The 14,232-nt window shown below is 33.4% G+C and overlaps 3 protein-coding genes across 3 annotated transcripts in view; 1 reads left to right on the top strand and 2 right to left on the bottom strand.

The window, feature by feature from the left end:
* LOC130898240 (homologous-pairing protein 2 homolog) overlaps positions 1–269 on the bottom strand; it is a 65,596-nt gene extending 65,327 nt beyond the window's left edge. Inside the window, exon 1 of the mRNA XM_057807367.1 lies at positions 48–269. The gene's annotated coding sequence lies outside the window, so the exon portion shown is untranslated. The remainder of the gene's footprint in view (positions 1–47) is intronic.
* Positions 270–856: 587 nt separating this feature from the next.
* LOC130898238 (uncharacterized) lies at positions 857–3,016 on the top strand. Its single transcript, XM_057807365.1, has 2 exons — positions 857–1,326; positions 2,092–3,016. The coding sequence occupies exons 1-2, from the start codon at positions 1,031–1,033 to the stop codon at positions 2,978–2,980; spliced, it is 1,185 nt and encodes a 394-aa protein (XP_057663348.1). The 5' UTR covers positions 857–1,030; the 3' UTR covers positions 2,981–3,016.
* Positions 1,344–3,543, bottom strand: LOC130898239 (uncharacterized). Its single transcript, XM_057807366.1, has 2 exons — positions 3,058–3,543; positions 1,344–2,014 (listed from the first exon to the last, which is right to left on the bottom strand). Exons 1-2 carry the CDS (start codon positions 3,260–3,262, stop codon positions 1,416–1,418), a joined length of 804 nt encoding a protein of 267 aa, XP_057663349.1. The 5' UTR covers positions 3,263–3,543; the 3' UTR covers positions 1,344–1,415.
* Between the last annotated feature and the right edge of the window lie 10,689 nt (positions 3,544–14,232).

Genomic DNA, 14,232 nt, shown 5'->3' with positions numbered 1-14,232 from the left:
ACCTGTCTTAAATGAAATGAACATAATAATTTATAATGTGTACTCACCGAATTAACTCCTGCCTCTCTTCTCAAAATAATACACACCTAATAAGAGGAAATATTGAATATGTAGATCTGCCAATTTCAATAATTTGTGATTATTATAACTATGACATGTTAATTATCCCTTGAAAATGCAAATCACAAATCACATTCACTAATATTAGATATTCCCGTATAAAACTACTTTTTTGGGGATAGAAAATAATAGTAAAAGAACAGTTCATAGATAAATTACTAATACAATAATTTTATCTATGTTGTATGTGAACAAGCTCGTTTTGATAAATTCGTAAGAATAATTGATGAAAAGCTCGGGCAAATAGATGTGTCAACTATGGTATTAGGTACCTCACGTTCAGTGTCAATTTTTTTTCTTTCAACTAAGTCAAACTCGTTGAAAAATGTTTCCCTGTCTATAAGTCAAAATGATTCGGAATCACACCCGCGAACAAGGACCTCATGATCTGCATGTTCGGAAACTAAACCGGATAACTGGTCATTGTTGTTCGGAAACTGATCAAATTAATCGGATGTAGTCATATGTTGTGACCCTTTCTAGCTCTCACTTATATGCTCCTCCTCTATCTTTAATATTTTCTCTATGGTCAGGATCCGCTATCAACTTATAGGTGATCTACCTATAAGTTTCCAAAAAATCCTATTCTCATTCGCTGTCATATATGTAATACTCGTATAAAGAATAGGATAGTAGGAAAACCTTATGAGGATATCATTTGACAAGGTGGACGCCACCAATTACCCCAATAACAGATGGAGCCAAAATTATTTAAAATATTATATTCAACCCTTAGGGCCCCCGCAGACTGCAGACTTTTTATCGGCCGATAGTTTAGTCGGGTTGGGCTGAAAGTGCGCACACCGAGCCAACTAAACAGTTTGGTTGGTGAACAGGGCGCAGACTATCCAACAGTCGGCCGACTATTCTCGAACTAGTTTGTAACGGACTGTTGAAGCGGTCACACAATATGAAAATGTTGTCCAGAAAAATTATTGCTCTCATCATACTCCGGAGGAGGATAATCAAGAAGAGATTGCGAGAGCATTGGGTGCATCCCATTCTCAGTGACAGATTAGTTAGTGGAAAATTTTACACTATGCATTCCAAATTACTTGATTACCCGAAAAAATTTTTCGCCTATTATCGAATGAGCATTACCAGCTTCAATGAACTTGTCAAGCTAATTGGACCAGCAATAGCGAAGGAGGATACAAATTTAAGACTTTCTATACCTGTGGAGGAGAGATTGAGCGTTACGATAAGGTAAGATAAACCACAAATACTTTTCAACTATTTTTATTAGAATAATATTACAAAATTCGGAAAATATTTACAAGTCATATATTTGCGATTCATCTGAAAAATTTGAATAATAAGACTGGGCTGTATCGTTGGAGTTGCCAGGTGATGAAATGTTTCGAATGGTTGTCGGTTGCGAAATTGGAAAAGAGTACAAGTTGCTGAACTCTGTTGTACGTACATGTTGGCGGAGACTGAGCGCACCTAGCTGATCTTATCTGTTTAAAAACGTTAAGAATACTTATTTTAGCATCAAGTTTTTCTTCTGCGGTTAAACTTTGGAGTGAAGGGACCAGTGACAAAGCGAAGTTCACATCTTCATCAGTATTAGGCTCATTTAATGCCTTTAATAATGCTTCATCCACGTCCGTCTGCTTCGGTACATTAGGTCTCTTTTTCCGCTGACGAATAGGGGTGGGAGTGGATGAACCAGCTTGATCATCATGCTCATCATTTGATAGAAAATTTTCCTCTTCCAGGTTACCTTCAGTAAGTCGGTTTTCCATGCATGGAAGTAAAAATAATAACTGTTCAAAGTAGACATATTTACGCCTTTTATTCGCAGCTTGCCCCGACTTAGTGTTCTTTTGAGCGTTTAATTCGCGACGATAGCAAGTCCTTAAATTAGCCCATTTTTTTTGCACATCACGACCTGAAAAATATTGAAATTTAATTAATTTTTAATTTTTTACAGATATTGAAATATAATTAATTTTTATTTTTTTACAGATATCTGGCTACAGGAGCTAGTTTCAATACATTATCTTTTGATTATCTGATGGGAGCTTCTACAATACGAGATATTACTAAAACTACATGTGAGCAAATATGGAATATACTTCAACCATTGTATATGTCAACCAAAGAAGAAGGCGACTGGATTAAAATCGCAGACGAATTCTATAGTCGCACAAACTTTCCAAACATCATTGGAGCAATTGATGGCAAACATATACGGATGATACAGCCAGAACATTCCGGTTCATCATATTTTAACTACAAAAAGTTTTTTTCGTGCGTGTTAATGGCTTGGACAGACGCAGATTATAAATTTGTATATATAGACGTTGGTTCTTATGGAACAGCTAGTGATTCGGAAATATTTAAATCATCAGAAATGGGTAAACGGCTGTCCCAAAACCGATTAAATATTCCCTCCGGAAGGCAATTGCCTAATGATAATGTCGGAGATGTTATTCCATTCTCTGTCGTAGGGGATGAAGCGTTTGGACTTGGCAATCATATACTACGTCCTTATGCAAAAAGAAATTTAAACTACACCAAACGAATTTTCAACTATAGACATACAAGAGCTCGACGAATGGTTGAGTGTACTTTTGGGATTCTTGCTAACAAATGGCGTATATTTCACCGACCAATGGATGTCAATATCAATTTTTGTGTCAAAATAATTAAAGCTTGCTGTGTCCTGCATAATTATGTAAGAATCAAAGATGGAATAAATTTCACAGAAACTCTCTACAATTGTCCCATGAATAACTTAACTATAAATGAAGACAACCGAGGAAGAAATAATATGAATAACGTGCGACAGTACATGTCGTCATACTTTATTTCTCCCGGAGGCGCGATTCCGTGTCAATATAACAAAGTGTAATAATTGTAAATAGATAAATAAATAAATAAATAAAAATTCACATAAGTACTCTAATATTTTTATTTTTACATTCCTACCTTTGTTTGTTTTCTCCTCAGCGCTAAGCGAATTCCAATCAACAACAACTGCTTCGCAAACTTCCTCCCACAGTTTTTTCTTCATATTCGCGTCGGAGTACTCCTTTAAACTTTTTTTATAAAGCGCAGGTCTTTTCTCGACTTCTTCAATTAAGTTTTCGACGGAACTTTCTATAATCAACAATTGTGATTTGGGCGAAGCCATATTGAATAGAAGCACACGACGCCAAATCACAGAGCGAACTGAACTATCGGCCGACTAAACAATCGTCGTGTATGCGCAGGCGTGTATGCGCCAATACTGATTAAACAGTCGGCCGACAGTTGGCCGACAGATTAGTTTGAATGTAATCGAGTAGCCCATCAAACTTTTTTATCGGCCGATACTGAATCGCTGTAGTGTGCGCATATGCATTCCTCTCCATACTGATTAAGAAACCGACCAAACTATCGGCCGATAAAAAGTCTGCAGTCTGCGGGGGCCCTTAAGCTGTGTTGTAAAATTTCTTATTTTGGGTGCCTATAGCAAAGTTGCTTTTATCTCGAATAACTGACATCACTAATGATTATTCTTAAATACGTTTCTGTTGTAAATACTCGTTTTGATTATGTCAAAAAATGTACTGAGAGATTTACTTTAAATTTACTTTACCTGTGTTTTCGATATAAAAAAGAACTTTTTTAACCAATGTAATGTCCCTCCATAATATAATCACAATTTTTGTCCATTGTTCATTTTTGTCCTCGTATCTATTAAGGGTAAAGGGTAAGAATATAGTAATGCCATATACCATCTTACCATTGTTGAATACTTTCAATAAAAGTGAATTTTAGTTTCAATTTTATTATATATATTGCAAAAAACACAGTTAACAAGAGATTATTTTATTTGCTAGTAAGTAAACGCTGTTATGAACATAAATACTTGGTTCAGAAAAGTAGACCTTTTGCCTGCTTTTATTATACTATTAAAAAACAGATGGTTTTGTAAGCATTTATGGTCTCATTGTAAAATATAATTTTTGAAAGTTGAAGGTAGCAACAAGCTCCTCAAGTACATTTTTCCAGTCGCACATTATGAATGAATTTATCATCCCAACAAATATTGATGTTAGTTATTTATTTCACGATTTACCTAACCATAACTTCCTACAGTGATAATAGAAACAACCTATTAAAAACTATAGAACAAACTAATTATTTTTAAAAAATGTTACGTATAAAAAATCCTGGAGAAGAGCAATTTATATTTTCAATTGTAGTAGTTGGTGTCTTTTTTGTAACGTTATAACTATATTAAATATGACGCCTTGGATATATTTTTTGTATTGCACTTTATGCACTTTAATGGGTTATAATTACAAAAATATATGACTCATGCTTGATTTACCTATAACAGATTTGTGAATAAAACATTTTGTTAAATTAGTACCACTAGTAATATAAATATATTTAACTCAACAATGAGCTCAGTTTTAACATTTCTATATTATTTTGTGGTCAATCCAAAAAGTATAAATAGATAATACAATAAATAATATTTTCGATTATTATAACTTTTGGTTCTCCAATGTGAAACCAAGACCGGTCCTGGGTTAGTTGGTACACTTATCGGTAAGGATGAGGCCATTGTATAAATATCTTAACACAATGATAAAACTGACAAAACGATTATACCTAAGTAGGTATATTAGTAGTAGTTGATAGGCAATTTTTTTTCTTTATTAGAAAGAGTTTTTTTTATTTATTGGTCTTATCCAAATTTTCTCATTGATCCGTAACTTTCAATACAAAGCCAATGAATATAATATTTATATTAAAATCAGATTATTTGAATATTTTTGGTACGTATATACTTATTTGTATATTTTTTATTTCTGGTTTTGTTACAATTCTTTTTTGTTTGATTTTAAAAACCCTTATTAAAGATAAGTATGAGAGTGTTTTTACCGTTGTTGTGAGCATACCAAGAAATTTCAATGATGTGTTTGAGAGAACGATACACCGGTATGGAATTATCTTAACACAATTCGGGAAAATTCCGTCATTACGACGATGATATAAGATACAATTAGGGAAATTCCAAATAAAGGTACTACTAGTCATTATTCCATTTATGCCCGTTATTGAAATGAAATAAATTCAAATTTTTGAACATAAAAAATACTTTACCATAACCATTACAATAAATATGTATGTTGACATAGATCTTCCTTATTTCAGGTAAAGCTGTTTTGGCAAACCTAAGCCAGAAATCATTACTAAATAAGCTGATCTGCAGCAAACATTTCAGTGAAAATTTTAGTCCATCTAAAAGATTGCCTTCTACTGCTGTACCATTCCGCTACAAAAATGATGAAGGTTCAGAAAGTTAATTGGTTAGGGAAAATTTGGATGAACAAATAATCCAATTGAATGTTTCCTCACATCCACAAACATATTCAAATAGTGATTTTATTGCCCCGATTCATTTCACAAACATTGACATGACAGAGAGTTCTATCAGTAACCATGAAGATGAAGAGTGGTTGAAAGAGTTACAGAACCTTCCATCTTGTTCTATGGGAATTGGTGTTAGGAAGCAATCATTGCAAAAAGAAAAAGAACAGTTGAGAAAGGAACTAACCAATGCTAGGAAAAAAGTCAATAACCTGAATACTCAATTGAGAGCTAAAAAAAAGGATTATGAAAACGCAACTCTGTGCGAACGTTTTGTATGGAGAAGGAACTCTCACGAAGTTTACAAAATCTCTTGTGAATATGCAATTACGACATAAGATGAAATCCCCATGGTTACTATCTGGAAAGAAAACTGCCCTGTCATTATTGTATAAAGGACCTAAGACATACAGATATTTTCGACAAAAGGGGTTTATTTTGCCAGCAATATCAACAGTGAAATCATGGTTTTCCAATTTCCGTTCCAAACCTTGATTCAATAAAAAATGTCTATGAGAGGAATTTTGAATACAACATGAAAACAGATTTAATTGAGGGTTTCAAAGATCTGGGCGAGTTTGGAAGAAAGCCTTTGTCTGCCAGTGAAGCTCTAGTTCTCATGATCAGAGGAATCTATAGCAACTGGAAAATTCCTATTGCCTACTTTGTATCGAAAGGTGGGGTGTCATATGCTCCTTTATGGTGTATAATTACCAAGGTATTGGAAAAACTTAGACAAAACTAGACACTACAAGCATAGTATGTGATTTATCAACTACCAATCAGAAACTCATAAAGCATTTGGGGGTTAACAAATACCAACCTTATTTTTTTCATAATGAGAAAAAATATTATGTTTTTTTTGATGCTCCCCATCTGTTGAAATGCGTTAGAAACAATTTTTTGAACAATAGTTTCATATTTAATGGGCAGTTTATGATTTTGATAAAAGGAGCAAAACAGGAAAGGCCTTATTGAAACTGACAGATAAGCACATCAATCCGAATTCTTTCGAAAAAATGAAGGTTAAATTTGCTGCCCAATTGTTGAGTCACAGTATTTATTCTGCCATAATGACATCTTTGGAAACTAGTGAAATTATTTCAAGTACAGCTAAAAACACGGCTAACTTTGTTCTGACCATGAACAATTTATTTGATGCCCTGAATAGTACACGTTTACATTCAACAAAACCCTGTAATCGTGTTCTGAGAGATACGAATCCAGAAGTGTTAGCAGCTTTAAGCTCAGGATATGATTTATTGGAAAATCTATACAAAGTTGGAAAAAAGGAAAATTTGACCAGACCTGATAGCTTTGATGGTTTTCTTCTATTAACTCCGTTAAACAATTTGCAAGTGACCAAAAAACTGAAGGTTTCAATTATTTATTCACAGGCAGACTAATTCAAGATACACTTGATAATCAATTTTCTGTTTATCGTCAAAGAGGAGGGTATAACAGAAACCCAACAGTGAAAGCATTTCGATCTGCATTTAAAATAAATGTCGCTAATTTAATGAGGCCAGCCACCTAGAAGTGCTAATGCAGGCAGTCAACTGGATGATTCTGATAATATATTGCTTTTACCAACAGATGACAATGAAGCACTCGCTTCATTAAATGTTGAAGAAGAATCATCATCCGAACAAATGGATTCATCCACCAATTCAATTTTCAATTTAATTCCTCTTACGAGGTACATTCAAATGATATTGCGGCGTTAGAAAATTGTTCTGTAGTATATTTTGGGGGTTATTTAATTAAAAAATGTTTAGATCGCTTCAATTGCAAAGACTGTAAAGTCAGTTTAGAAGCTTTTGATGACATAAACAGTGGACAAGACCTTCTTATATTCTATAAGAATTATTATTTAAATAAAAAATGTGCATTGAAAACTTTAACATTATTGAAAAATTTCACCATGATAGTACTTAATAACTTCGACAAAAATATAGGGAAAATTTCATATAATAAAATAATATTAAATTTGAAAAAGAAAATTGTTGGAAAAATAAAAAAAAATTCTTCCCGAGTGGTATGCAACAAATGCAATCTGTTGTAGTCATAGGCAATACATTTTCAATTTATTACTGCGAAATCAGATTTTCAAATATTGTAAAACTTTTTCAAGTTCATTAAAAACTTAGACAAACAAAAAAATGATAAATTATCAATAATTCAGCATAACTGAACAACCAATATATTTTGTATGTTTCTTATGGTATATTATGGTGTATTCTTTCTGTTTTCTTTTTGGTAAATCAATACACAATCTTTTTTATGTCAACGTTTCAGTAGCGCTCATCCAGCTACCGTTATGAAGAATAATAATAAAAATAATAAATAATAATAAAAATAAATAATAATAATAAATTATAAAATTGTTGGTCCCTAGCTGACATTAATGAAAAAAATCGAAAACTAGAACATCAATAATATTATATATTATTATATATAATAAGATTGTTTAATACTGATGCAAAAAATTGTCGTACATTTTTCAAGGTCCATTCCCAGTAGATTATATTTTGGATAAAAGGAGAATATTGAAATATTTATATAAATTGTGGTTTTATTTCCAATATTCAACAAGAAAAAGAATAATGAATAACCAATAATAATCAACGTTTTTATTTATAGTAGGTGTTTCAATAGTAAATGTGATTACTTGACCCAAGAATATCTAAAGATCATTGCGAGTAGATTCTACATGTTGTACTACATTTTTAGGTTTTTACAGTCTTCTGAACGGAGATTCAGGTTGTTTAGTGGATTTTGTCCATTTCTTTCTGTGGTCAAAATTAAGAGCTACTTTGTATATATTTTCTTGATAACACATAGTCCAAATGGGTCGGGTACTAGTTATAAAAAACATAATTTCCAGAAAACAAAAATATTAGAATGTGAATAATGTTCCGAAGCAACACTATCATACTTTTCAACAAACATTTTTTTGAGAATTTGAAAAAGTTTTAAAATTACAATAAATTCACTCAATTTACTCAATGTTGTAGCTGTAAAATGCACAAGGAATATAAACAGGACCGTACTACTTGTAGTTTCTGATGATTTTTTCAAACGCTCAGTCTATAATTCTTATAATTTTATATCAACAATTTCATAAAAAGTGTAGTTATTATTGTTACTTTATTTAATATTTCTGTTCGATATTTTCTAATAAATTCAGTTGCTAAAACTTTGAGTGTTTTATTTAGTTATCTAATATGAAGGATGCAATAACCTCAGAGCAAAAATCCGTGATCCTGACGTTTATGCCAAAATCTAAAATTTTTTATATACGTTCATTTATTTCAATTTATTCATAATGTACTTCATAACTTCACATTGTATTGAAAATACTAAATTTTAACTCATCCCATTCTATTTATATTGACATCCGTCTGTTTACAATTTATCTGAAACTCCAAGCTTTAAGTAATGCCATAAGATGTTTATTGCCCAACCGACCTCTGACCTGTTAGAACCTTCATGCTAAAAAATTATCATCTAGGTATCTTTAGAATTATAAGCAACAAATAGATTTAGTAAGTTCCGAATATCGTCGACGACATTTCTTCAAGAAAGGACATATTGCACAATTGAAGAATTCTACAAAGTTATTAATTGAATTATTAGTACTATGTTGTATTATGCTATATTTAGTATATTTCATATCGTTACGTTTAAAATATTAGTATAGTTAGATCTTTTTACAAGTTATTGTTTTTGATTTTACCAAATATCTTAATACAGTACGAAAGCGGAACAAAATCAAAAATATTTTCCCAGGAAGAAAGGGGAAAATGGATAAATCATATAAATCAACTGAAAGTTAAAAAAAACATAAAAAATAGCCAGGACTTATTTTGTCGCCTCTTCAAAATATCATCAAAATGTGAATGTTTTAATGTGCCAGGAACCTTTTTTTTATACATTGAAATTGGTGACAAATAATTAGTACTGAGATTAAGATTAAGATTATTAGAAACATTATATTTCAAACTACGCCATATATATCTATTGTAAAGATTCCTATCGAATAGGTAATTTGTGTCACTCTCGTAATAAAAAGTAAAATCGGCAACAATGTACTGTCGGTTCGAATTTCGAAGATAAAGAAAACTTCACATTTAGTTGGGATCTTTCCAAAAAAAATTGTTATTGAAAATAGTTTATTTCAGATGACACTAAGCTACGGGTCATTTTTATGAAGAACAAGCGTAAAAGTAACTAGAAGGTGTGAAAAATTGCCTCAAATGGTTCTAACATTTTCACTGTTCTACTATCCTATTCTTTATACAATGGTAATATGTACTTATATATGGTTACTTTTTATAAGTGGAGGCTGTTGCGACTAAGGAAGACAGTATGATAACGCTTTCTCTAACCTCCAAGGTTCCAGCTTGATTGTATTCTCAAGCATGCGCAACCTGAACGAGTACATTGTCGGCACCTGTGAGACATTCCTTCCATTTAAATTGTCCATATAGAGGTATTACATATATGTTAGCTGTTCGTTCAATTCAGAATTTTTAATAACATTTATAACGAAGTATGGAGTCCGAACGTAATGTTGAAAGAACGGCATCCAGTGAGGGTACAGATATTTCACCGGTAGGGCACGGTACTTTTCAAGAAGTACTCTTTCAAACATTTACGCAGGAAGTCTCATTGCTATTGACAGTTCTAAAAAAATATTTTGAAAAACGTGGAATTAAATACAATAGGCATCAAACCATTTTGTTTTAAAAAAATTGATTTATGTGAACCAAATTTAAGAACTTGCTGCTATTGACATAAAATTGTTCATAAGTATTGTGAAACAAGATAAGTAATTCTGGAATATGTGTGTTCCAGTATTTCGATGTTTGAATTCTTTTCGGTTGTAGAGGAACATTGTTTGGGTTTCCCTTTTTTGGATTTTGGATCTACTAGATTAATTATTCCTTTCATAAAATCACTAGAGCTATCTGTTAAATATTGCTATGGTCGTTTAAAGATTGGAGAATGTTATTTATCTCGTCAATACCACTAAAATCTTCTCTAGACCTTCCTATTACTATTGGTTCAATTGTTCCCATAGTATTTTGAAGAGGAACATTTTGACAATATGTCAGGTTTTTGCAAAGGATGCTAATCCATCGAATGATAGGAAGATTTTATATGTTGTATCTTCAAATTTTACTACAATAGAGGACGGTAGACTAACTTGCTACGTAAATTTGACGTCGAAAACTCATTATGTGTACGTTATCGTTCTCTGGTAGACTACATTCGAATATTCCCGTTCAATATACTCACCTCGCCACGCCACACACCTTTCCATACGTTTTTTTCCAATAATCGAAGCTGTGCTGGAAGTCTTCTTTGATGAGTGCCTTTAGGAACTCTGCCATTTTTTGCTTTACCGCTTCCGTCGACTCAAATCGGGTCCCTTTCAAAGCAGCTCTTTTTCTAACCTTTCAAGGAAATCTGAGCAAACTCGTTGAACAGCTTTTGATCAGGAGTCAGATTTTTTGGCACCAACTTCGCACAGACTATTGTTATGTGTAATTTCTCGTTTAAAATTTTTCTAACCGTTTCTAACGTATCAGCGTTTACAGCCTCGGCAATCATTCGGATGCTCATTCAACAATCTTCATGCGCAATTTGGTTGATTTTGATCACTGTTTCCGGAGTTGAAATAGTCACAGGTCGACCTGGGCGCTGGTCATCTTCAGTGCTCTCTCGGCTCTCACTAAAGCGCTTACATCACTCAAAAACACGCGCACGAGATAGATAATTGTCCCCATATGACTCTTGCAACAATTTCAAGCACTCAGGCGGAGTTTTTTTTCAATTTATCAAGAAATTTGAGGTTGATACGTTGCTCCTGTTTATCGTCACACATGGTTTTCGGTACGAGAAAAAAACAAGTTTGTTTCAAACCGCTACTGCACAAATACTATAAATATAATGACGGAAACGTGTTTTGGAACGTGCATAGACAAGATATTTATATATTGGTGCGCAGTTTCGTTAGCCAGACCTCGTATTCTTGAAATGTAAAAAGTAAGAAAAAATTCTTATCATCAAAACAGATTTCTATTTTGATTTTCATGTTATAAAGACCGAAATAGGGCGAAACGTCCATTTTTTAGCTGTTATTTTAAACTGATTTTATAGGAAAGGAGATCTAAAATCATGACGTTTTATCAAGAAAAAAGAAAAGCTTATATAGAGGTCTAAGAAGTAAGAAGTTAAGAAAAAAAATATTTCTGTTCAATGGCTAAATTTTACCTTTTGATGGTCCTACTGGTCTGATATTTCATCGCGCCATGAAAAGTTGAGAGTAAAGGTACAAGTGCAGTATCTGTAACACAAAAAAAGAAAAATGCAGTATGCACAGCAGTTACATGTGTGGAAATTTAAAGGTTTATATTGTAACGCTCTTTCGTCGCTACGTAACGGTTTGATGCCAAAGCTTAAGTATCGGATTGCCTCGGGCGCCAGTTTTTTATCGAGGTATGCTCCACTTGCTTCGGGTGTATCTTTTACTTATGAAGCTTCTGAGGTACGGAGTCGAATAAGAAAGTGAAACAACGGTTAAACAAAATTTCCTTTCTTCAAAACTAAAATAAGAATAATTTATACATGAGAATACATCAAGAAAAATGAATCTGGAAAAAGCAACGATAATAGAAGCGTAAACTCTACAGTTAGTACCTAATAATTGCCAAGTGAGACAAACGGTTACTAAGTGGTGCGACAAAGCGAAAGCGGATGCATGGAAAAGCGTGGTTAGTGGCATGCAAAAGCTCTCGGTCGGTCAAAGCTCTACGGTAAGGGCTGTGGTTCCTAAATCTCGCGAAATATATATTAAAACTTCGAATTTGGATTTTTAAAAACAAAAATTATAATTACAATATATATTTATTAAGCAACGCTAGAACAAAGAATAAATTATGAAAAGAAATACAGTTTTATTATCTTCTGTGTTTCCGCGAAGTCATCACATTTGTTATATGCTGCCAGCTGTTACTTCATATGTAACTCGCGTTAGCAAATTACCGCATGCGAGTTTATCAATTCCGGGAACAACTTTTCAAACTATTTTCGTACTCGGTTTGCTGAAGGTACTAACACGACCACCACTGAGATGTGAATACCACATAGTTTCGTGGCACATACTGGGGCATGAATACTCAGCGCCTCCAATTGCAGTTTCCTTACCCTCGGTATAATCGATTAGCTGAAGGCCCCATCACGAACACCACTGAGATGTGAATTCTCAGGGCCTTTAGTGGCATTTTCTTGACACATGATATCTAAAGCTTGGCGGTTGAGAACAGCAATCCCATAAATTCTAACCTTAACGGTTCGGTACGGTCTTCGGCGGTTGTTTCAGACACTATTATTGACCTACCTCTCACAATTCAATGAGTTATACCGGCTTACCTGGGTTTCTCCAGCTTAAGTTCGGACGAACTGGCGCAGAAACCCTTTTATGGACTTTTCAGACACTTACTCTGCCCCGGGTTTTCTCTTTGCTGTAGACTCTATGGTGGACGGGCTGCTGGTTCTTCGATAACTGCTTTCTTTTCTTCCAAATATTAAGGCTTTTCCTTATTAAGGTATTTCCCTTCTACCACCTACGCGGATTAGGTTAGGATTTCTACTTACAACGACTTGAAAAGAAAAGAGATATAAATTTACATTTAAAATAGGTAATTTCGTTGATTTCACGTTTTAGAAAAGTAGTAAATTTAAGTATTTGAACTGTCCTCGGCCATATTATCTGATAGGGATTTGAACCTTCAATGCAGGGTAGATGGGGTCAATGACGTCTGGCCTAATGGAGCACTCAAAAGTACGTCTACAAATATTAAAGATAGTTATATAGACCCTTATTACTATTAACATCTTGTAGCTACACGTATATACACACACACACTATCAAAATAAGTCTGTACGTGAATAGAACGAAACTGCTTCTGTACGACTAAATACGTGCTTCAATAACGTTAACAAGCTGTTTTGTGTAGGCATCCCCTATATTATATCGATGCTGTTCTGTGATTGGCTAGACACCATAGCTCCAAAAGTCAAACCAAAAATATGATCAGTGAATGATCAAAACGTGAACATCCCGGGCGAAATGGGGCGAGGTATCGTTATTGGTCCAGAGGTACCATTATACACCACAAATGAAAAGCCGCGTGGAAGGGACCAGCGCCGCATTGTTACAAAAGCCGCTAGATTAGGTATACATAGTACATGACGCATCGCCAAATACGTGAACAGAGAAATATTCAAAATGTTTTAAGAAAAACGTAACAAGCCGATTGGCATGTTTCAACGTTATTTCCAAAACAGAAAATATTTCGGGAGTATCTTCTGTATCTACCGAATCGTTCATGAGTTCAGAGTTAATCATTCAGTGGCAGACCTAAAAAATTATCCATCAAGAAAAAAATTTATTGATGATCATGACAGGAGCGCCATCAGAAATTTTTTTCTTTCAAAATGAGTTACCTACAGTGAATAAAGTTTTGAGAGTATTTAAAGAAGGATTTTGAAAGATGAAAATTTTATAATGGGATTTCAATACAAAAAACTGGTTGAAACATGGGTAAGCATAATAAGGATAAGATTTGGGTAGACTCTTACCTACAATTCTCAAGGCAAGCATTCTTGGATGGTTTTTCGACCGGATTAAAAAACCCATCAGGTAGATAATATTACAAAAAACTA

Source organism: Diorhabda carinulata, chromosome 9, assembly GCF_026250575.1.
Source record: "Diorhabda carinulata isolate Delta chromosome 9, icDioCari1.1, whole genome shotgun sequence".
NCBI lineage: Eukaryota > Metazoa > Arthropoda > Insecta > Coleoptera > Chrysomelidae > Diorhabda > Diorhabda carinulata.
Note: the sequence above shows the minus strand (reverse complement) of the source record. Positions and strands in the feature narration are given on the sequence as shown.